General features: G+C 34.5%; 1 protein-coding gene across 1 annotated transcript in view; it reads right to left on the reverse strand.

Moving 5' to 3' along the window:
- Window positions 1–4,439: 4,439 nt before the first annotated feature.
- Window positions 4,440–25,736, reverse strand: part of LOC149623777 (max dimerization protein 1-like) — a 34,187-nt gene continuing 12,890 nt past the window's right edge. Inside the window, exons 6-7 of the mRNA XM_089853048.1 lie at window positions 10,557–10,737; window positions 4,440–9,625 (exon numbers count right to left, since the gene is read on the reverse strand). Of these exons, the coding sequence (XP_089709174.1) occupies window positions 9,495–9,625; window positions 10,557–10,737 (312 nt within the window). The 3' untranslated portion in view covers window positions 4,440–9,494. The remainder of the gene's footprint in view (window positions 9,626–10,556; window positions 10,738–25,736) is intronic.

Genomic DNA, 25,736 nt, shown 5'->3' on the forward strand with positions numbered 1-25,736 from the left:
AAAATATACAATTACCTAATTTTTTTCCAAGTTGAAATGAATCCAGGGTGTAAAGGCAGGGGCCCCAAGACCTTGCAAGTACTCGAGTTTCAAGTTTAAAACTACGGTATCATGACTATAATCTCAATATTCAACTTGTATTCGAATTTTGGAAAAACAAAAATTAATCCCGAATAAAACCCCCTCGAGGTAAAAATCCTTACAAGGTTTCATTACCAAGCTTACTCTTATCTAACCACGCGGTTTGAAGGTGTTTTCTGATGCTAACCCCCCTTTCTGGCAGCACTTGCAAACCTCCTCCCTTCAGAATTTTTTTTTTAAAAAAAAAAGATCTAAAAACAATACACCATAAAGACGAATCTTTCATTTTTCAAGCTGTTGAACTAGCGTGAATTTCGAGACTAGAGGCCAACGAGCTAAAATTTAGTGGTAGGGGAGCGATGCTTTTGCAAATGGTGCGGCACAAGCCAGGGTCACTCACTGAATGTTTCAAGGAATAGTCTCAAAAATATTTTAGGGACTTATTGATCAATTTTAAGGTTCAGAGTGTTCAAAGTGGGTGGTAGGACCGAAGGATTTTGAGTCAAAAATGTTTTATGACATTTTGGTCTAAGGACCACCGTTTTCTAGTCATGATTGGATGACCCCATAAGTTTAAGTATAAAGGAAAAAATAATAATAAAGGCAATGGTAATTTAATACAGGGGGTCATCTAATCCCTCTTAAATTAGGGAAAAATGTCACAGAACATTTTTGACTCTCAATCGCCCCATAGAACCCACTGTCCTGTGGTCCTACCACCACCCCTTTTTTGGAACACAATGTATAAGTGACAAACCAGGGTTACCATAGATTTTTTACAAGTTGTCACTGACCGTCTAAATTCATTTTCCCAGACAATTTCTCTACATTTATTTGAAGAAACAAAAAAAAAACCCATAGCCGTTTCATTAGTGTTACGTGAGACTAGTCCTTTAACATCATGGGTCCGACATGGCTACGCCAAATTCGCGTAGGCGGAGCTTAAAGGTGAAAAAACACGAGAAAAAAAAATATTTTTTTTCTTCACATTCCTATATGAAATATTAATGTCACTTGACCCTAAAAGAATTAGTAAGTAATGGTGCATATATAGCCTTAATAATGGTGTCAAATAACGTGGCTTTTGCACTATAACGTTTAATCATAAAAAAACGATACGCATTATTCCGCCTTCAAGGTTAGCCGGATCAAAAATTACTAGCATTTTTTTATTTTTAATTTTTTTAGGAAGTTTGTTGTTTCAAAATTAAAGGTTACTACAGTGAAAGTTAAAATACCTTTAAAAACTTAACAAAATTATAGCTTTGACAGTAAAGGCCAACTTACCCTAAAAAAATTTAAACCTTTATACATTGTTAATAAATTAATTTGAAAGATTTGCATATACGTCAAAAATTATCGATATTGGAATTTTTTGACAGACCTGTATAACTTGAGGCTGTTTATCAACCTTGGGATTAAATTTTTTTTTTTAAATAATTATTGTAATTGTAATATGCATGAAATTTTCCCGTGGTTTTCCCACTCTGGTTTCAGGGGCGAATTAGAATATTGAAACGTTATCACTCAAGAAATTCATAGAACTTTTTTTTTCTATATTTTATAATAAATAACTGAACAGGAAACGTATTTTTATAATAAAAAAAAAATAAAATGGTAAGATATTTGTTCACAAGCGTTGCTTATATTCAATATATGCAAATTAACTGGTGAACGTATAGTCTACCATAACAAGGACCAGGTTCGTGTTAAGCCTAACACTATGTTTCATAATGAATACTTATAAAACATTCATACACTCATCAGAAGTTCATAATTTAAAGCGACTATTTTTTTAGGTAAACCGGAATGAATTTTAGCAAGTTAATTAATATTATTTTAAATTAAATTGTAATTTTGCCAGGATGGTGACGTCAAAGCGTGGTAGCGAAGGCACAGCTTGGTAATAGCCAAGAAATAATATCGAGTTTTGATTAGTTCATGTTAACCAAGGGGACGCCAAAACTATAATATATAAAAAGCCCGTACCAGGGGGCCAGGGCTACCTGTAACTGTAACGCTGTCTTAATGGGGACCCACGATTCCATCATTTTCTCCGGGGCCCGCAAACTCTATAGACGGCCCTGCACGTGACAGTCCCCAATCACTACTCCAGGAAATTCTAACACTACTACTTCAAAATGTAGTTCTTGACCCTACCTACGAAAGGCATTGTATATCCCTTTAAAATATATAAATTAAAGCCGTATGAAGCCTTATTTTCTAATTTCTTCGGTTTTTAGCTCTTTAATTTCAATCCAGGCGTCTCGGGAGAAGGGGGGAATTAAGAGCTTATTAACTTCAAGTTTCTGGCTTCTAGTAACGGCGGCAGACATTAATATACATACATCCATGGAATTGTAAGCGCTAGCCAATAGATTATTACCTTGGAATCCCCCAAAGTCCCAAACGTACTTTTAACACGCGATAAAAGCCTATTTACTTTTTGGCAAGGGAAAACGTTCAAGAGCTTGGCGAGGTAGGGGGTCAAATCAATATTTTTGACTACTATCCAACATTAAACGAGCGCCAAGCAGGCTAAGGTGTATTCAAAGTCACTAGTACCGTTACCAGTTAATAGTCCTCTACATGAATTCACTCAATTTTCCCATGAAAATACCCTCGCCAATATTTTACTAACGCAAAAAGTCCTAAATTGTTGACTGGTCGCCAATTAACCAAGGTAAATTTACTTACAACGAATTGACTATTTTTGTCAACATATTCATTTAGCCTTACTTACTGAATATACATTGGTATTATAAATACATAGTTTCCACTAATAGTTGTTCCACCAGTGTTGCCAGGTCGTTTTTGATTGCAAAGAATGACGAAGTACTTGACCATGTTGAGAGTGTGGCGAGGAATTTAGTGAAAATTATAATTATACGTGATCGGTTCTTGTTACTGAACGCACTAAAATCCATTTATGAATTACCAAGTCTTAGGCTCTTAAGTTAATTAACGTAGTTCCATATTTTAAGACAAGTGTTGTGTAGTGCAGTTTATGAATAATAAATATTTTAATTGAACGCTAATTACCCCGGGCCAATCATTTTAACCTAAGTTACCTGAATTCCTAGCAGACGAACTCTAAATTAATGCTACACCAACGACTTAGCAATTAGGTCTATTAAGTTTTTCATGCACTTCCGGAAACATGGTTGCCAGTTCACGAAATGCGAATCAAACGTTAAAAAAATGACCTCGTAGAAATTACCTAGCATTTTGCGTAAATTATTTCACGGTTTATTACAAATGGAGGAATTAAAATAAATTCCTGCGTATCGCGTTATTTCCCGGGTTTTCTCTTATTTCGCAAACAAAAGAAACACGAGAAACATTTTCCGAGTCGCTCATTAAACAAAACAGAGAAACCTCTATATTTAATATGGTTTTCACGAGGTTGTTAAACATTTTTCTTAAGTTATGGTATTTTTAAAATTAGAAATAACTAATTTATTTATTTATTTATTTCTTCTTCTATTCGTTTAACCAAATGAAGTAATTTTCGGTTAATTTTTAAGGTGACTGGTTAACCTTGTAAGAAAGATAATTTCATATTCACACCCGGAGATAAGCAAGCTTCAAAAATGTAAAAGAAAGTTTAAGTTTAAAGGAATACATACTCAGCTCCGGGCTAGAATTTTTTCTTTAGGCTTTCCCGCGAGGCACTGGGAATATATCTATTGGAGGAATCAGTCAGCTGGTACTAGGCGTCCAATAGGGCTACTTCCCAGTACGCTGAGGGGAAGCCTAACGCGTAGTGCCATCCATTTAACTTAATTGCTCGTATCTTCTTTAATATTGTAGATAGAAACATGGTTTCAATTAATATATTCATTATTTTACAAGCTACTTCGATTAAAAAATAAAATATTCTAGTCCGGTGTATCCCTTTAAGTAAGATGATAAAATATTTCTAATTTACTCGTAACTGTTTACAATTAATAACTAAAACTAATCAATTATAAACAGGTTATTTCCCAGGGTTACCGAAAAAAATTACAAGTGTTTTTTTTATAGGAAATATTATTTATTTTAAGAAAAAAAAAAGAAAAACAATATTAGGTACATGAAATATGTACAGTATTTCTCTGAAAGACATCTATTTGAAAAAAAAAAAACTTTTTTTTCTGTACATTGGGAGATTTGTGGATTTTTTTCTTCCATTTTTTAACGATTTTATTAATTTTTTTTTCGTTTTTTCTTATTAACTTTGCAATGAAAAAGCCCCTTTATCTTTATTAAAGTTACGTCTCATCTAGGTCTCATACAGATATGGCGAAAACGTCTCTCATAGATTAAAAATTTTTCGGGGGAGGGAAGGGGGGGGGGAACATATTGACACACATACATTAAATTTAAACACACTTAAACTTGTTTTTTTTTATTCATTGGTATTAATTTTTGTTTCGAAGTGAGAATGTTCACGAAGAGCCTATTAATGTAAATTTACTTTCGTCTGGTGTCATAGCGAAAATTTTAATTTAATTTAATTTAAATTAATTAAAATTATAATGGTTTATAGCGTAACGTCAGTATTAGTTACGACGTCATAAGTGAGACACGCCCCTTTTTATTGTTATACCCTGTTAGTTTTAATCAGGATTGAATTATTCGTCAAAACGTAGGAGATATTTGGATTGAGGTCAAAAAGAGCTTTAATTTCAGCCCAAGAACTTCAAATTCGGTCAATAAATAAAGGAGTTATTGAAGATTTTAACTTGAGCCGACAACGTATGACGTCACAGGCTTAATATTGCGTCAATATCAATTGAGATCCAAAATGGCGGAGGAAAAATTTTTAAATTCTTCCATCTCGCTTAATTTTTATCCGATTTCGACGATCTTGGGCTCATATTAAAGCCCAGAGTGAGCTCTATACAATGAAGTCAAAGGCTACGTCATTATTTATCGATAATAATGTCAATCTGATCGGTAACTAAAAATTAACGTTCGTTTGGAGAAATGGGGACTCCAGCGCGCAAGTTTTTCCCAAATGACAGATACACATTCTCAACATAAAGAGCTCAATAAAATTGGTAATTACAGAACAATGTACATACATAGACGTGATTTCAAATAGGGGGGGGGGCTTCAATGAAAAAAAAAATTACATAATTTACAACTAAAACTTCAAATCATTATTAATGGGGAAGAGAAAAAGCTAGTTCATACGCTCTACGCTGTGCCCTTTTGTTTTAGTAGTTAATTCTGTATAAGACAATGATTTCAAATCGACGTTATTTTTTTCTTACATACTAATATAGTAAAAAGGGTTAACTCTCTAAAACCTTTATCCTAACCATTGATAAAACAGGCCTATATAAAGTTACATAATTCTAAGATTACCATAAATATATAATATTTAAAACCCCATAAATGACTTAGAGCTTTAAATTAAGCGCAAGATGGTCAAAATCGGACCATAAATAGTGAAACCACGTCATCACGACGGTTGAAGATAATAGAAATTTACCGGAGTAATTATGGTCGAATTTTGACTATCTAGGGATCATTTTAAAGCTCTTGAAGCTATACCGATAATCCGATAAAGAGCAAGTAATTTATGGGACATTAAAATTAATTCATGTATTTATGGTAAACCCCAATATTCACGCCTTGTTCGATTTAATTCATTTGTTTCGCGCACATTTTATATATTTTAAGTTCAGGTAACGTTAATTCTGGTTTAATATTATTCTTAAATCCATTATCAGTGTCGCTTAGTTTAAAACTAAATTAATTTAATTTAATTTAATTAACTTTAAACCATATATATTACGGGTGTGTATTTCCATAATATAAAAATGGAGGGGAGAGAGAGAGAGGAGGGGGATGGGAGGGAGTTATTGAAATCAAACTAGAAATTTTGAGCCTCAAAATAAAGATGAAATTATTATAAATGTTATTTTGTTTTCTTTGTTATCACAATTTTGAAAAAATCTTTGATTTAATTTTTTTTTTTTTTTGTTTTTCATGGTAATGTTTTAATTTGTATTTTTTTTTATCTTTTATGTTTGTTTATTAATTTTGGATGGATTTAACGTTTTGTTTTTCTCATATATGTATATTGGTACCCCATCAGTGATATCATCTGAATTTTTTTAATATTTTCAGCATTTATTAATTTATTTATTTTTTTGCATTACTTGTAATAAATTTTTAAGTATCTCTTAATTTCAATTCGGTTTTCTTGTTTTAAACAGGATGGTAGATACTAACTGCCCCCTAGATTGGTTTCGCTTGCAAGCAGCGTAAATATTGATTGCCAAAGTTCTAAGGAGGTTTTTAAACTTAATTAATTTTTTAGCGCATTTAAAATTGATGACTGATTAATTTATATATCTTACATCTTTTTTATTCGAAAGAAAATATGAAATAATTAATAATTCAAATTGGAACTAGGTATCTATCTACAATATTAAAGAAGTTACGACCCATTATGTTTTCAAACGCCGCCGCGTATCATGTGACGTCAGGGAGGAGCTAGAGCTTATAGACACTGACGTCATCCGTTGGAGACAAAGGCTTAACGCGTAGGAAACTTAATTATTCATATATTCTTTATTATTGTAGGTAGGTACATAGTTCCAATTTAAAATATTAATTATTTTACAAGCTCTTTGGAATAAAAAATACCCTGAACCTTTCACGCCAAGCATAGTTATAAAATTGTACACTATATAATAATGTAAAACATTAAAACAATTCACGGGGCGCAAGTATCCACCATCCATATTTTTTTTTTTTTCAAATATAAACGAAATTTTTAAAATTCAAATTTCTTCTATATTTTAGTAGTTTTTTTTTGGCAATTTAATAATATATATATCGCAATTATTCAACGACAAGTAATTTATTATCGAGCCGAAGTTAATCAATGAAACAATAAAGTTTATTAATTTTTTTTTGTTTTCCTTTATACCCGTGGCCTTTTTTAATTAAAATTTTTTAAATATAATCTTTTTAATGTAGTTTAAAAAAAATTAGGGGGAATTATCGACGAAACAAAATAGTAACAAAAGATATTATTTGTTTTAAAATAAATAAGATATTTTTTTTCTTTTTTTTAAAGAAATAAATTTCAAAAACAATTTTTTTCCAGAGAAAAATAACAAAAAAAGAGATTAGGTAACGATTAATTTTATACGATTACCAGTTTTTAATTATTTTTTATTAAGAATTATTAAGAGTTTCAGACTAGCGTATCAGTGTATATTAATTTATTAAATATTTTTGGGTGAATTAAAAAAATGCAATCAATTCTTTAATTATTTATTTATTTCAGATCCATTTTAATTAAAAATAATTAAAAAAACTGGTAATTTTAAAATACATTTACCGATACACCGAGAGGAACAATCAAGCAGTTTTAATAAGCTAAGGCTATCCACCTAAAAGCTTAATTAAGAAAAATATTAATTAAGAAAAAAAAATTTCTTTCCCCCATTTAAAAGGTTATTAAAAATAGAAGAAAAACTGAGAAACGACACGAAATACGAAGCCCAAAAAAATGGGTGACAAAAATTCCAATTTCAGTGGTAGGTAAGGTAGGCTTTAGTATAGCTGTCTTAACAAAATTAGGCTTAGCTTTTAGGCTTAACACAATCCAAATTATTTTCCGAGAAAAAAAAATATATAATTTTTTTAAAAGGACCAGTGCTTAAATCCGGTGGGCTTTCGAAGTATAATTTTTTTTTTCAGGTTGTTTTTCATCTTGCATAACACTTTAAATTCCACAGGCACACTTAAATATCCACATTTTTTCAAAAAACAGTTAAATTTAGAAGGTTTTAAATTGGCAGGAGATTTTTTTGTATTTTTTTTCTTTCCATAAAGGGGGGGGGGGGGACTAAGGAGGGGGACATAATTATTTATATTTTGTATTTTTTTTCTCTCTTCACAAAAACCACGGGGATAAAATTTATTTTAATTTTTTGTTTTTGTTTTTTTTTATGGACATTATTATAACTTTGTATTTTCTTTTTTTTTTTTAATTTTTGGGATGGACTCTTTTGCAATATACGAACAGGCAGTATTTTTAAAAAAGTCCCCAAAATGTTTATTTTATTTTATTTACATTTTTTTAGTCTAAAATTTAATGTTTTTCTCTTTTTTTTGTATTTTTTTGATGATGGGCAAAAAGGGGTATCGTAGGGAAGGGGGATTTTTTAAATCATTGCAATATTGCTTTTGGAATTAATATCCAAAAACGTTAATTTAATTCATTTTATTTAATTTTTTTTGAGATTGTCAATTAAAATTAATATGGTAAATATAATTTATTTATTCTCTTTTAATTTATCTAATTATTTTAATGGGGGTTTGGGGTTTGAGTTCATTTAAAGCTAAACACTTATGATTCAATATGAAACATTTAAGTTTTTGTTGTTTTTTTTTTGATGTCATTGAAGATGTTTATTTATTAATTATTAGTTGTTTTTTTAGGAAAAAATGTGGTCTATAGGGTCTTTATTAATAAATTTATTCATGCTAATAATATATAATAATATTATAATAACAATAAATTTGAATTACCGGTATTATTAAAAAATTTTGAAACTAAATAAAAATAATAATTAAAATATGGTTTAATTGTAAATATTTTCATATTCTTTTAAACTAAATTAAATAAAATATTAATTATAAGACGTTCGTATAGTAGGTTTGTTTGTGTTTGTTTATTTAAAGCGGGGAATGTTTAGTTATTGCCAGAAGTTTTATTTTTTTGTTTTTGTTTGAGAAAGTTGGCAGACAATATTTTTCCAAAAGAATATTGAAAAAAATAATTGACAACTAAACCATATTTTAAATTAAAAAAATATACCCAAAAATAAAATTGAAAATTTAGGGGTTTAAGGATATTTTCAAAAATGAGTCTAATACCATAAATTTCGACGTCAAAAACCGGTGCTACGCATTTTTTAGACGTAAAAATTTTCAATAATACTTAAAAAAAAATTCTTATACCCGATTATCCCTAAAATTTATTCAATCGAATTAAAATTATTGTTTAATTATATTAATATTAATTTTTGGCGGGTCAGAAATTATCGTATTGCCATTTTTGGGGGAGAAGTGAATAGTTTTGAATTTTTTTAAAAAAAATTAAATACCAAAAAAAAAAAAAAAAAAAAAAAATTGTTTTTAGTATAATCAGACCACTAGATAAATCCACACATTTCAGAGTTAATTTTGTTGTTTTGTTTTTTTGCGTTTTTTTTGTCGAATGAGGGGTGAGGGGGAGGTTTTTATGTTTTGGTTTATTTTTTGTTTATCTCTCATTATTGTTGCTGGTTGTTTTTTTTGTTTTGTTTTAAAGTTTCATTGTCTTATTGTCTTTTTTGTATTTTTGTTGTATTTTTCTCCGAGAAAAAAAATTTGAAAAAAAAAAAAAATCAAGTATATTACGCATTCTCCGCGAGCGAGAGCCGTTTGGTGCTTATGGCCACACCGCCATCACTGTTCAAGCTCTGAACACTAGAATGGTCGTCCGTATCACTATGAACACTGTTGTATCCAAGAATGTCAACTTCGTCTTGAATTTCGTGTAACAATTTGTATTTTGTGTGTTTTGTATATATTTGTTGTCGGTTTTTTTTTTTGGTTTTTATGTTTTTTCGAAACGTTGTTGGTTGTGTGAAGGGGGTAACAAAAAGATGACAATTTTGTTAGATTCACTTAGTGGTTGAAGTAGCACAGTTCGCGGGACATAACCGTTTTCATTAAAATTTTGTACTTAATCAGTTTGATACCAAAACGAAAAGGCTCTATTTGATTAATAAGTGGACCCTGAGTGAAGTTTTCTCGCTACCAACATAGAGGATATACAATGGAGGAGTAGACAGTTATTGTATTCAGATCCTGTTAATTTTTTTAGAGCTAGACACGTAACTATCTTTGCTTAAATATCACCGACTCCCCGCCTCCATAGAGGATATACAGTAAAGCGGACGACATTTTTCAACCAATAATAGGTCTTGTACAGAAGGCAATTGGGGGAAAAAACCGGAAATGAATAGTAAAAGTTTGGCAAAATATTCCAAGTAATGGTAAGGGCTAAAGTGTCTCCTCCTCTACTGTACATCCTCTATGGAGGAACGGACTTCCAAAGAGACAGTGATCTTAGGTTGAACTCGTAGGATACAAGGGCTCCTTGAATATAGTCTTTCAGGGTCTTAGAAGTTATATTAAAACCCGTTTTACGTCCAAAATTTTAAGTGGCTTTCCAAGGCACTCGAAAGATTATTAACAAATAGAGCCTTTTAATATTTGGGCAGGTGATAAAATAATTTTTTTTTTCAACATCCCCTATGATACTTAACGCGTCGTAATTTTATCACTTAAGTTAATTAAATGCATTACTTCCTCATTGAATGAATACTTTCGCGCAATATTTAGTGGTCACTCGTGATATTGTAAAAATGGGATGGAGAGATTGGCAAAAAGAAAAGTTAATTTTGTCCTACCAGTTTCAGATGTGCTGGAGTTGGTGGACGTGGATGTTGAGGAGCTGCATTCGCTGACACTCCTCCTCTTGTGCGTGTCCACCTGGATTCCCATATGGTCCAGTTTCCTCCTCAGGTACCTTTGTTCGCGCAGCAACGACTCTTTCTGCATTTGCTGCTTTCTCTCCCGGTCTTCTAGATTCTGCAATTAAACAAAAAAAGAACGAAAATATTAAGCTTAACATTGCATATACTAAGTAATCTTTACCACCGTTCGATAATAACTTTGAAAAGTACAGTACAATGCAGCTAAAATCGTAAAAGATCCACGCAAAATAATGTAACGACAGCTTACTACAAACAGTACAGACAATAAGTTTAAAAACTTGATTGCTTCGGTTTAGCACAGAATTAAACGAAAAGGTTTTTATTATATTTATTATATTTATTTATCGATAATTCGAAGCATTAAGTAATCGATTTAGCGAATGGATCTGTAGTAGTCCATACCATTATCTTCGTAACGATTTTAGTAGCGTTATTTGCTAGCTATTCCAATTATTAACAAGTCCCGAAAAATAAAAATAAAATTATATTTCTAGAATAAAGATTTTCTCTGATATTCCCTTGAGTCTTTTAATCTAAACCAATTTTCCCATGAAAATTCCTGGTCTACTCTGTTCCTTATGTACTATACACGTACGAACCCTTGTAAAAACAAAACCGATTTAAAATCCAAAAGAAAAAAGAAATAAAAAAATAAAAATTACCCAACAGCCAATTCAACCCTTTCTTAAAAGACAACAACACTTCAATGCAAATTTAAAAAAAAAAAACAAAAACGCAAACGCATTAAAGGTTGAAATGTTTACACACGATTTCAAAATCAAAACTATTGTTATGATTGAAAGCACTCCAAATCTATCCGAAATATTTCTTTAAAATATCGTACTTTTCTTTAAGAAGGGGCTGTTAAAAAGGACCGAAAATTTCAGGTGTTTTTATATTAAAGGGATAGCAGCACCCCAAAACCTAACCCTCGCTTTTTTCCTTTTTTGAAGGGGGGGGGGGGGTGTTTGAAACAAATTATATATGGTATTAAATGCAGTAAATATCTAGTAATTAAAACAAATCGCAACAGGGTTCTTACAACTTTTCACTGAGTTTTCCAAGTTTTTTTTTCCATATATGGAGTAATAAAAACGGGAATTGTTTTTTTTTTAGTTGAAGCAACCCCTTCTGAGCAAACTTACTAAAACCTCACAAATTGAACCCTAAATTCCGTCAATTTTACTAAAAAATTCGAAAAATCTCCGAGTTGTCAATGTGTTTTTATTATTATTATTATTTATTTATTTCCCTGAGTTTTCCAGGTTTGTATTGAACCCTGTGCAACTTTTAACAAAGCCCTCAATAGTACCGGAAGTTTGCTATTCGGCAATAGTGACGACAAAGTTCAGTGAGGATGTACAAAGGCGTAAGTATAGGGGCGTGTCATGAACAAATGTTTTTAAGTAGCAGCCTAACTATTACCTGGAGTAGTTAGTGATTGATCAATGAATGTCACGTGACTGTAAGCAGATAAACTAAACAGAAATTCCGAATCTCATTTCCAATGAACTGATAACAATACAAAATTTACGAAAAGCTCTATTAGATGAAAGATAAGATTGACGTAGTCCCCGCCCCTTTTTTCCATTTTCCAAACGGTTTCATTGTAGCAAGGTGTTAGTTATTACTACTACTACCCCTTTAAGGTAATGTATTTTGTACAAAAAGCGAATTAAAATTTTGACCCATTTGTGCTTGGGGATAAAATATATCGGGATGGAGGTAATACAGTAGAATTTTCATTCAAACTTGACATTCTGACCCAAATTTCTACTTTCACCTATCACCAAGCAAAAAGAACGAAAACAAAATTCAACCGTTACTCAATATCAGAGGTACTTTGTATTTAACCCTGGTTTTACTAGGCCTATAAAGATACAAAGGCTTAACCAAATAAAAAACAGTGATGAAATTCAGAAATTCGCGCTACGTCCAGAGAGAGAGACGCCAAAAAAAATCAATAATTATTTTTTGTTGTTCAGAGAAGTTTTCCCCTTTTTATAACAGATCTACCAAGCAACATGGACTTAGCTGACTAAGCTAATATTATAATTATATTTATATTTGAAATAAAGAATATACAGTAGGGTGAACATTAAAAAAGGGTGGTAGGACTAAAGTAGAGTGCGTTCTACTGTCAATTTTGAGTCGAAAATGACTAACATCTATGATATTTTGACACAAGGACCGCCCACCCTAAACAAGTTATGATTATTTGTGTTACACGGATGACCACTCTTTAATTTAAATAACCAAACTGAAAGACAATGATTGCTAATTCTATGAGAGCGATAGCTCTCTTAGATAAGACCTCATACCGACTTCAATGTATAAGGATGGTTTTTTGATTGGTTATAACTTTTTTTGTATCGTATTAACTGCTTTGAAAAAATTCCACAGAACTACAATTCGGGCCCTCAATATGTGGTTAAAATTTCAAAAAGATCCACTCATTAGTTTATTTTATAAAAAATAAAGTTGCTAAGGGTGGTTTTCATTTGCATAAAATGATTCAGCCCTTTTGGTGAAAAAGTTAAATTTTCCCATAGAAATAACATGGAGTTTTTTTCAAATTTAGCCATTTTGTCGCAACCCTTTTGAAATGAAATATTCGTTTGTTACGTTTGGGAACGGTTTTATATCAAAATTTAAACCTTTTTCTAGGACCATTTTTAAGGTTTTTGAGAAAAATTAATTTTAAGTATGTTTAATTTTAAATTTTAAAAATACCCCAATCTGCGATATTTTAGCATTTATACACTGTTTTATTAGGAAATATCAGCGAGACCAATGTTGGCCTTTTTCAACGTATAGTTGCCTCATAATAATCCGATTGTTTCTTCTTAATGCCTTTTGGTTGGAATGGCCTATTCTAGGAGAGCGATAGCTCTCTTAGATAAGACTTCATACTGACTTTAATGTATAAGGATGGTTTTTTGATTGGTTATAACATTTTTTGTATCGTATTAACTGTTTTGAAAAAATTCCACAGAACTACAATTCGGACCCTGAATATGTGGGTGAAATTTCAAAGAGATACATTTAATAGTTTATTTTATAAAAAATAAAGTTGCTAAGGGTGGTTTTCATTTCCATAAAAATAATCAGACATTTTGACGAAAACCTCGAAATTTTCCCATAGAAATAACATGGGAAAATATTTTACAGATGACCATTTTGTGGTAGCCGTAATGCAATAACTATTCGTTTGATTGACTTGAAAACGGTTTTAAACGAAAGCCTGGTATTTAGATTTTCCGCTTTCCAATTTTCATTAATTAGATTTAAGTTGAAGTATGTTTAATTTCATATTTTCAAAACCATTCCAATCTGCGATATTGTAGCATGAATAATAATCAGTTTATGATGTTAGCACGGTTAAGGCTATTTGGTCCAATTTTCGTAGTGGTAAAAAAACAAGAGAACCTAAGCTTGTGTTAGCTAACAAGTTAAGTTGGAAAAGTACCCCACACATATATATTAAGTTAACAAGATTACCTACGACTGGTAGTTAAGCAAGAAAAACATGGCGTTTGAGCTCTTGTAGGTGCTTTGTCCGGGTGCTGTTAGGTGCTTGTGGGTGCTTGTGGATACTTGTAGGTGCTTGTGGATACTTGTAGGTGCTTGTGGGTACTTGTGGGTTCTTGTAGGTGCTTGTGGATACTTTTGGGTACTTGTAGGTGCTTGTGGGTACTTGTAGGTGCTTGTGGGTGCTTGTAGGTACTTGTGGGTACTAGTGGGTGCTTGTAGGTACTTGTGGGTGCTTGTAGGTACTTGAGGGTGCTTGTAGGTACTTGTGGGTGCTTGTAGGTACTTGTGGGTGCTTGTAGGTACTTGTGGGTACTTGTAGGTACTTGTGGGTACTTGTTGGTACTTGTGGGTACTTGTTGGTACTTGTGGGTGTTTGTGGGTGTTTGTAGGTACTTGTGGGTGTTTGTAGGTACTTGTGGGTGTTTGTAGGTACTTGTGGGTGTTTGTAGGTACTTGTGGGTGTTTGTAGGTACTTGTGGGTGCTTGTAGGTACTTGTGGGTACTTGTATGTACTTGTGGGTACTTGTAGGTACTTGTGGGTACTTGTATATACTTGTGGTTACTTGTGGGTACTTGTAGGTACTTGTGGGTGCTTGTGGGTACTTTAAGGTACTTGCGGTTACTTGTAGGTACTTGTGGGTACTTGTGGGTGCTTGTAGGTACTTGTGTTTTCTTGTGGGTGCTTGTAGGTACTTGTGGTTACTTGTAGGTACTTGTGGGTGCTAGTAGGTACTTGTGGGTGCTAGTAGGTACTTGTGGGTGCTTGTAGGTACTTGTGGGTGCTTGTAGGTACTTGTGGGTGCTTGTAGGTACTTGTGGGTGCTTGTAGGTACTTGTGGGTGCTTGTAGGTACTTGTAGGCACTTGTGGGTACTTGTAGGTGCTTGTGGTTACTTGTGGGTACTTGTAGGTACTTGTGGGTACTTGTAGGTACTTGTAGGTACTTGTAGGTACTTGTGGGTACTTGTAGGTACTTGTGGGTACTTGTAGGTACTTGTGGGTACTTGTAGGTACTTGTGGGTGCTAGTAGGTACTTGTGGGTGCTTGTGGGTACTTGTGGGTGCTTGTGGGTGCTTGTAGGTACTTGTGGGTGCTTGTAGGTGCTAGTAGGTACTTGTGGGTGCTAGTAGGTACTTGTGAGTGCTAGTAGGTACTTGTGAGTGCTTGTAGGTACTTGTGAGTGCTTGTAGGTACTTGTGGGTGCTTGTGGTTACTTGTGGGTGCTTGTAGGTACTTGTAGGTACTTGTGGGTACTTGTGGGTGCTTGCGGGTACTTTAAGGTACTTGCGGTTACTTGTAGGTACTTGTGGGTACTTGTGGGTGCTTGTAGGTACTTGCGTTTTCTTGTGGGTGCTTGTAGGTACTTGTGGTTACTTGTAGGTACTTGTGGGTGCTAGTAGGTACTTGTGGGTGCTAGTAGGTACTTGTGGGTGCTTGTAGGTACTTGTGGGTGCTTGTAGGTACTTGTAGGCACTTGTGGGTACTTGTAGGTGCTTGTGGGTACTTGTAGGTGCTTGTGGTTACTTGTGGGTACTTGTAGGTACTTGTGGGTACTTGTAGGTACTTGTAGGTACTTGTAGGTACTTGTAGGTACTTGTGGGTACTTGTGGGTGCTAGTAGGTACTTGTGGGTACTTGTAGGTGCTAGTAGGTACTTGTGGGTGCTAGTAGGTACTTGTGAGTGCTTGTAGGTACTTGTGAGTGCTTGTAGGTACTTGTGGGTGCTTGTGGTTACTTGTGGGTGCTTGTAGGTACTTGTAGGTACTTGTGGGTACTTGTGGGTGCTTGTAGGTACTTGAGGGTACTTCTGGGTGCTTGTAGGTACTTGTAGGTACTTGTGGTTACTTGTAGGTACTTGTAGGTACTTGTGGTTACTTGTAGGTACTTGTAGGTACTTGTGGGTGCTTGTAGGTACTTGTGGGTACTTGTAGGTACTTGTGGGTGCTTGTAGGTACTTTTAGGTGCTTGTAGGTACTTTGCCTCCTCCATAGGATTAACATTACACTAAGTTTTGGAAGCTCGTAACTCTGGTTATATTCTAGGAGAGCGGTACTTCTCTTAGATAAGACTTCATACTGCTCTTAATGTATAAGGAGGGTTTTTGTTTGGATGTAGTCTTTTTGTATTGTATTAATTGATTCGAAAAACTTCCACAGAACTATAAATCGGGCCCTCAAAATGTGGTTAAAATTTCAAAAAGATCCACCCATTAGTTTATTTTATAAAAAATAAAGTTGCTAAGGGTGGTTTTCATTTGCATAAAATTAGTCAGTGTTTTTGGTGAAAAAGTTAAATTTTCTCATAGAAATAACATGGAGTTTTTCTCAAATTTTGAAATGAAATATTCGTTTTTTACATTTGGGAACGGTTTTATATCAAAATATAAACCTTTTTCTAGGACCATTTTTAAGCTTTTTGAGAAAAATTAAGTTTAAGTGCTAAATTTCATGTTTTTTAGTCTGGCTTTGACTTAAGTTGTTGCAGCCTATATGTACTGTTGGACTTACGTCGTTTTACCGGGGATAAAGCCGAGAAGAAAGCCACTCTTGCACTTACGCTGTTTTACCAAGGACTTTTATCTGATTTTATTCTCTTTCGTTGCAAAAACTGAATGATTTTTTCGTAACTAAACTAGATTAACGATTACAGGTAATTAAGCTAGATTAATGATTACAGATAATTAAGCTAGATTAACGATTACAGGTAATTAAGCTAGATTAACGAATACAGGTAATTAAGCTAGATTGACGATTACAGGTAATTAAGCTAGATTGACGATTACAGCTAATTAAGCTAGATTGACGATTACAGCTAATTAAGCTAGATTGACGATTACAGCTAATTAAGCTAGATTGACGATTACAGCTAATTAAGCTAGATTAGCGATTACAGCTCAAGCAGTGAGGATTGAAGTTATGTAATAGATGCTTGGTCAGTTCAAAAGCTTTAACTAATGAAAGTACAACGCGCTAAAACGTTTTCTCTCCTAAGGTTTTTAAACAATTTTAATTAATATTAAGACTGAAGTAACAGATATTAATCAAAACGCGTCTTGGATTTAATCAAGACCTAAAAAGTATCGATAAGAACAAGGTTAATCACTTGACTGAATGCGCAGATATTGAAACTTTTTTTTAATAAAACTTACATGTTTAAGAAAGTAATGTTCCATCACCCTATTCCATTGAATAAACTTACTTTACTGGTAGTAAATTTTTTCCCTCTCAATAATTTGAAAAATTTACTTATCTCGGGTTTTCGAGCACAATTCCATTCCCCGAAAACATTTTATAACTACATTTATTATCACTTTTAAGAGTTTTCGTGTGGAAAATACATACACGAGTACACGTAACAATGACAAAACCATTTAGGGTAGTCTGCTTTAGCCTCTGCTGCGCCAAATACGAAGAAGGAGGATGTATAGTTGAATACCCCCTTGATAGAAGTACGCCTTGTCGCCTTGTGCTATTCTCATGCCTTGTCTCTCGCTGGCCTCGTCACCAAGGCAAGAGCCCACTCAATTACGCGTTAAGCTGCTCGAGAATTCTGTGTGAATTACTTTTTAAGGTATTCGTCAGCAAATAGTAATTGTTTTTGTGAGCATTCCTCGCCTTGAAAACTTTTCTACCAAATGCTACCAGAGGTCTCTGGGGATACTAAAAATACTACATTTACTATAGGAAGATTCGCAGCGACAAGTTTAAAATCCCATATTCCTTTAAAAACCGTTACAGATATAGATACAGATATACAGACTAAGTAGCAGAGTCGAGCCACAGCGTCGTGGATCACGCGACTCGGTGAACGTAGGCTATTTTGCAAAATAACCAAGTCAGAATTTTCAGGCTACGACCGCGCTTAAGTTAATAATTACAACAAAGAAAATCAAAAAATTACGAATATCATGCACGCCCCTACTGCTTGCGCACCATAGAAACTTCATGGCATAGAACCGTGTAAATAGAATGTTTCTTAGTGATTGTTCCAGTAAATAAAGCCTTAATTATTATTATTATTATTACCATTGTCCGTCGTACAACTGCTATAGACCCTTTCTACGTAAAAAAAAAGAGATGTCAATCCTCAGTATCGGGACATACAGGGGTTGACCCCTCGCCGTCTCTGCTCCATTTATGATCTTTCCATCGAGCGAGATGGAAGGCAAAGTTTTACCCCCGTGTCTTTCCCTCTAAGATATGTCGAAGTGATCTATTACACAATTCAGTTTAACCAAGTGTAAAAATCATAACGTCCCTATTGAATGTGCTGCCATTGTTGAAATTTGCACTAAAATTAACAAAAGGTTTCACTATGGAGCGTACAGGGCATGAACGGGAGGATATGTTAGCAACTTATTAACGACACAATGTCATACACGTACTCTCTTAAAAGTGATAATAAATGTAGTTATAAAATGTTTTCGGGGAATGGAATTGTGCTCGAAAACCCGAGATAAGTAAATTTTTCAAATTATTGAGAGGGAAAAAATTTACTACCAGTAAAGTAAGTTTATTCAATGGAATAGGGTGATGGAACATTACTTTCTTAAACATGTAAGTTTTATTAAAAAAAAGTTTCAATATCTGCGCATTCAGTCAAGTGATTAACCTTGTTCTTATCGATACTTTTTAGGTCTTGATTAAATCCAAGACGCGTTTTGATTAATTTAATTAAGGGGTCATGCGTAAAACAATCCAATCACACAGGGTTCGTACAAAATTTTTGGAAAAAAATTCCCTGACTTTCCAGGTTTTCCCTGACCATTGCAACGACTTATATAAATTTTGAAACTAATTATGTAAAATGTCGAATTACTGGTCAAATCTCAGACAACACATTCTCTGGTCATCCTGATATTGTTATCCAGACTTTCCTTCTAATATATTTTTCCTTGACTTTCCAGTTCCATTTTCAATATCCCTGACCTTTCAGGCCTATTTTCAATTTCCCAGGTTTCCAGGTCGTCTACGAACCCTGTCACAAGTCGTAAACGGTGTCACTTAGGGCAAAATGTTATAGCACATTTTCGAATCAAAATTGCCCATAGAACCCACTACCTTTGTTTTGGTAACAACGTGTATAGACTAGTCATGGAGGAAGAAATAGCAGACCCGGTTCCGCCAGGAAACTAGCCACAACGGGAGGATGGAGTGGGTGGAGTAAAGCGTGGTCATGTGAGGAAAAGGAGCTACAGCGAGTTCAAATGTTTGTCGGGATACTCTCCCGATTGTCGGTGGAGTGTCTGGATGGGTACAGAGAGAGTGAGAAAAGAGAATGGCGTCCCCTTTCCTCCTCTTTCTATTTTTCCTCCATGGTGTAACATAAATTTGCAATCGTTTAAGCAACCATTTCAGGATATTCAAAGCACCTGAAGTGTTAAACAACGGCACGCGATTTCTTCCTGGGCATGCGCTTTAAGCACATGGAGCATTAGTTTAAGAGTGCAATGCACATGTGATATAAAAAGCTTGTCAACGAATCAAGTGACATAACATATGCATACGCCTTCAAGATAGTCAATTATCAAAGAAATGCGAAAACCAAGGCTTAACTAAGATTAATTAATTCATAAAACGGCTGTTATTAAGTACAATCCAAACTGTCAAAATTGAAAAAATATTTAATTTAGTTGCAAGTAAAGGTCTCTAGCTGAAAATGGACTTCAAAAACAACTACTAATACCAGACAAACCCTGTGGATGTAACTATAGTAAACCAAACCTAGACATGTAGATAGATGAAAAACAAATATTCCCCTTTGAACACGTGAAGTAAACCCACGTGAAACAATCAAGGCGTGGAGTCAATAAAAATGAAAATGACATCCCGTTATTTCAACTCCCTTCAACACTCCTCCTTGTCAAACATATGCATAATGAAGCCAACTAACCTTGAATATCACGTATACTTTTGGCAATGACTCGATCAAGCTACGTACGTACGTACGTACTTACACGCGCACCTTCAAGTGTAAATACGTATCATGAAAGCCATTCCTTGTGTTTTTAAAATAATCCCAAGTCCCAATTCCTAGAATAGACCTATTTTTGGCTGTTCCATTGGTGGGTTTGGTTCCATTAAACAGTTTGGCAACTGATCAATGGAGGGAAGCTAGGGAAATGCAGGTAGGTAGGTGAGGAAGCCCCGACGTAATTTCAGGCCCATGCCAACAAGGAGAGAGAGCGAGAGAGTGGAGGGATTTTTCTTTTTATTTATTTTAAAGTCACTGCATGGGAAATCTAGAATAGTAATTCCAAGGTCGGCAAAAAGAAGAAAAAAACGAAAGACAACCTTTACATCTTTACCTTGACCTTAAGACTATTATAAAACTTGATAACTAAGACTGTGTACAGTCATACAATAGAGAGACTGTATTTAGTATGTATAAGAATTCCAAATAATCACTAGAAGGAAAACTAAACCGATAAACATTTGTTTTATTTAATGTTAATATTTATATATGAATAATTAAAAAGGGAAAAAGTTTAAAATATTTGGTAAAGGAACCCCCCAGAGACATTTGTCTGCTAGACCTAGCATTTGTCATAAGTCTTGATAAAATGTAAAATAGACAGTCCACTATAGAATTTTAATATTAAATTTAAATTCGTGAAATGACTAGATTATATTAAGCTATACAGGGTGTTTTTGATAAGTCTGGCATAAATTAAGGGAAATAAATGTTCTATGGGAAATTTGAGTCAAAAATGTAACTTCTATCTCCATTTTGATTGCCCTAAGGGACACAATTTTGAAGTTAAAATTGCATCCAGGGTATTTTACGAATGACCCCTTAAATTTAATTAAGAAACTGATTGACAATTATTTCTCAAATTAATTAAGGGGTCATCCCTAAAACACTCCAATCAAATCATAACTCGAAAACAGTGTATCTTTATGGCAATCAAAATGGAGATAGAAGTTACATTTTCGACTAAAAATCGTGCACCCAAAGAACATCCCCCTTAATTTATGGCCCAGACTTATCAAAAACACAATGTATATAAAAGATATTTATCAACAAGTTAAGAAGTGCCTTGACGAAGTATTTCAGAATGAGTTTTCTACACATTCTTACCAAGAAGCGATATCTAGTTTATTAGGGAGAAGGTATAACATGCCTTATTATTCGCGCGCCATAGTCCCAGTCCCCCTTTCAAAATACAAGGGGGGACGTAAAAATAGGCCACCGGGCTATTTCGCCTCTCCTCTGTCGGAAAATATGACTGTAATTTTCGTCATTCGCGTCGCGCTGACGGAGTTTTCAGGAACCAATGAGATGCTGGTTGTAATTTAGAGGCGGCGGGGATTAACTCCGGACCCTATACGTTTGGACTGGAGATAAAGCTAGAAATGTGGTGAATTTATATCTTCTCCCTAGTAAACTAGATATCGCTTCTTGTTCTTACTAAATGTACATATTTTCATTCTTGCCCCATACCGCAGTCATAACTCTTGTCAATCCGAGTGATGGCTGAGTGTGAACAGTTACTACATCATACTTTGCGTAATTACAGTCACTGGGGACCAGAAAAATCCAGCTTATACTATAGAATTGGCAACAATGTTACTCGTATAAAGCGGGGAAAAAATTTAAATCAGTCAGTCAGTAGATTGAGGCGAGACTCAAGGGGGATCCAGCAGGGTGGAGTGGAGTTAGAGGAAGGTAACCTTGATCTACATGAGGGTTAAGGCGCGGTTTACAGTGGTGGAAGTTATTTTTACGTTGTTTAAAAAAACGTTTCAATTCTGGCTGCTGTGACTTTAAACTCTCGTCATTGAAAATGGAGGATTTGATTTTTTTCTCCTTCTTTTCTTGTTTCCTGGCGTTGTTTTTGCTTATTTTTTTTAAAGAAAGATTATCATTGTCTCTCTCACATGCTCTCTCTGCGCGCCAAGAAACAAAACGGAAAAAGAAATCCATCCAATAAAAAAACTAGAAGATCTTGAAACGGGGAGTAACAACTGTACCATGGACTTTATAATTATTAAGAGGACTGGTAAAGAAGTAAATGTCACTACAACAATAGCGAAGAACATTTTTACTCCCCCCCCCCTCCGGGCTGAGACAGTACCCTTGATATAGAGCTTTCAGATGGGATAGTAGTACGTCACACCCTCCCAAGTCTTACCCCTGTTCTGGTAGCCATATTGGGTGGTCTCAGCTTCGTTCCTATTTTAAACCCACCAATATGGAAGCGTAAATTATGTCACGAGACACGGCTCCTCCTCCAACTGAAAGCTCTCTATACCAGTAAAATACAGTACTTCTATCTAAGTATCCCTTGTGTGTCTCGCTTTAAACAGAGACGTCTGAAAATAAAATCAGAACTCCCTTGATATAACAGAAAACTAACGATTCCCTTGGCTCGTGTATACCATCATCGTATCATAAGTTCATAAGATACGTTCCATAAGTTTGTCACTCGTTACAAACTGGAGCTTGTCATGAAGTGATTGAAGTAGGTCATAGATTCAGGGTAAAGCGACGCCTGGTGAGGCGCTGTCAAATTGGGGCTTAGTACAGACTAAATAGGAAGATGGACTGAAAAACAGAGTGTAGTCAATTCTCGCTTGTAGTTCTCGAACTAGCTCTCAGTACTACGAAGTATAGGAGGTGTCATACTTATGGAACATATCTTATAAACTTATGTATATTTTTGTGTCGACAGAGTGTACAATTTTCTTATCCCATAAAGTGTATACAAGATCCATGATTGTACTATGCAGCGTGGTAAATTTTTGAGTGGCATGTTTCATTATAATCACGAAAACTGTTGTTTTTCCTCAAGTACTTGTCCGTATACCGGTACTAAACTGATTAATATCACTCTAGGGTGACAGGTGAGCCAACCAATGAAAGTCGTGTGCTCATTAATTACGTGTGGGCATGTGAAATGTCACGTGAAATTTGTACTAAACGTGTCTTTTAAATGCGCCTTAACTTATAAGTGTGTTGTTATCTAGATAAAATGTTTTTGCACCGCTGTTTCGTAAAAATAGCTTTCCAAAAATCACCCCATATAGTCCAAAGTTTAGAATAACACTCTTGTAGAAAAAAAAAAAAATAAATAAAATATTGAAAACAGATAAAGGCATTAAAATACCGTAATAAAAACAATAAGCAAATAAAAAACAAAATATGAAAATTTGTCATTTCATGATTTCGAAATAAAAGAAATTTAACGTCGTCAGTTTTAAATAAAGTCTAATTTAGTTTATAAAAGACCCTTGAAAGTTGTACACCATTTACACCAAAAACCAAATAAGGTGGTACTGAGAGGGGAGGAGCTACACGGACGTGACGTCAATATTGGTAGTCTAAATTGTATGGCCTGAGCTGAGGACTTCCAATATGGTCGCCAAAAACCGAGGTAAGAGATGTGACGTCATCACAAAGTTCGTAGTGGCAGACTATAGGCTTAAGCCTTTGGTAATACAGGCTGATTGCGTAATGACATATAAAAAAGCAGACGACAGTCGTGCAAAGTAGTTACGCGTAATGAAAGAAATGGACCGACCAGTAGACCTTTAAATTTGGTACAATGTCCTAATTATAGAAAAAGCTCACTCCCAAGTCTAATAAATTAGCTTAATTAACGCTACTTATGAAGTAGCGTGGCCTCCTAAAAGCGAGCTTCTAATTATCAGATTAAGCCTAACAGACAGCACAGCGATCCACGACAGTAACAATGTCGAAATTCGGTATAAAATTTGTCGCTATTCGATGTAGTAAGTATGGTAAAAGCTTTAACGTGTTATTCAACTACGAAAAATTCCCGCGAGGTTATAAGCTAGGCTAAAACGTGCGCAGAAACGTCGTCGACAAACGTGCAGCAGATGTTTGAAGCTTTGGAAAAAAAAAGACCTTTTTGGAAAAACGACACGAGCTTTTGCGTCACGTGACTCAAAAATTGTAGGTAGGTTGGTAAGGTATACCAGTCCCGCTTGGTTGGGAAAAACCAGACTAGGTTCGGGGTATACGCATATATGCCTATATATTGTGGAACCGCAGCTTCTGTTAAATTAGTAGTCATAAGACGTTAGAAGTTAGTTCTAAAAGTTACTCCATAGAAGCCTGGCTAGATAGAACTCGAGCTCTAACGAAATTTGATCAGTGTTGTACAGCTAGCTAGCTAGCTATGGGCAACTCTAGGGTAAAACCAACCTAGAAGCAAATTAAGCCAAAATATTCAATAATATTTGCATATAAATTGGGATAATAAAGGTGGTTGACCCGTCACTACCCAAAACAAATCATAATTAAATTTAAGCCACAAATTAACCCTTTTTCAATGTAAAAAAGGGGGCTAGGCAACCGTCAGTATCAGGGGTTGGATACACTGTAGTCTCTGCACACTCTCATGATCCCCAAACCTACAGCGCATGCGCTAAAAAGCGTGATGGAAAGCAAAATTTACCCCAGTGTCTTTCCTATATAATAATAGTTACATTGAAGCGGTCTATTATCCCCTTCCACTGTTGCCTAAACGTCTACCATGAGTCCATGACATTTACAGTTGCATTTTGTGGGAGGCATCACGAATAACACTGTATGTACTTTTAATTAAACGGTACTCTTTTGAATACCATTGTACAAAAATTCAAATAGAAACGTTGCAATTCAGGCTTAGCTCAAAGGCCATTATTGTATATATATATATATATATATATATTCTTTTTAGCACGAGTGGAAGCTAGCAGCATGACGTTCCATGACGTAGTACTACCAAGTCCTTCCTAATGCTCTTAACTTTCTTATTTTGTAATTGTCAAAAATATCGCGGGGCTAACCACCCTCGGATAATTCCTTCATGTGCAATTCCCTTGGCGAATCCCCCCCTTCTCCAGTTTACCATTAAATTTAAGTGAGTTACGTAACACAGGGTAAATTCACGCATTTAAATTTGATGAAGAGGTGAATATTTAAAACGGTAAGCAGTTTCGTAAGAAATTTCAAGGTTTACTATAGAGTACTTCTAATAAATTCCCAGATGTTAGCTACATTCAACCAAAGACATGTACATTCAAGAAACATCTACATTCATAAACAGGCCTTCTAAGAGAGTTTATTAAACCCATAGCTAGGAATTTTACTAAAAATAATCTTCCAATAAAACTATCGACTTTCACTACGATATTCCCAAAAACAAAAAACTTTATTCCTCTTAAATCAACCTTATGCAAGAAGCGATATATAGTTTACAAGGGTGAAGGTATAAGATGCCCTAGTATTCGCGCGCCATAGTCCCAGTCCCCCTTTCAAAATACAAGGGGGGACGTAAAAGGAGGCCGGGATATTTCGTCCCCACTCCTCAGTCAAAAAATACGTAATTTTCCTTCATTCGCGTCGCGCTGACGGGAGTTTTCAAGAACCAATGAGATATCTCGCTGGTTGTAATTTAGAGGCGGCGGGGGATTAACTCCGGACCCTATACGTTAGAACTGGAGATAAAGCTAGAAATGTGCCGCGAATTTATACCGTAACCTTCTCCCTAGTAAACTAGATATCGCTTCTTGCCTATGATAACTTCGCGATTTATAGACTTTTATTTAAGC

Source organism: Phalangium opilio, unplaced genomic scaffold, assembly GCF_054372755.1.
Source record: "Phalangium opilio isolate 3A_F unplaced genomic scaffold, DU_Popi_V2 ptg000113l_1, whole genome shotgun sequence".
Taxonomy (NCBI): domain Eukaryota; kingdom Metazoa; phylum Arthropoda; class Arachnida; order Opiliones; family Phalangiidae; genus Phalangium; species Phalangium opilio.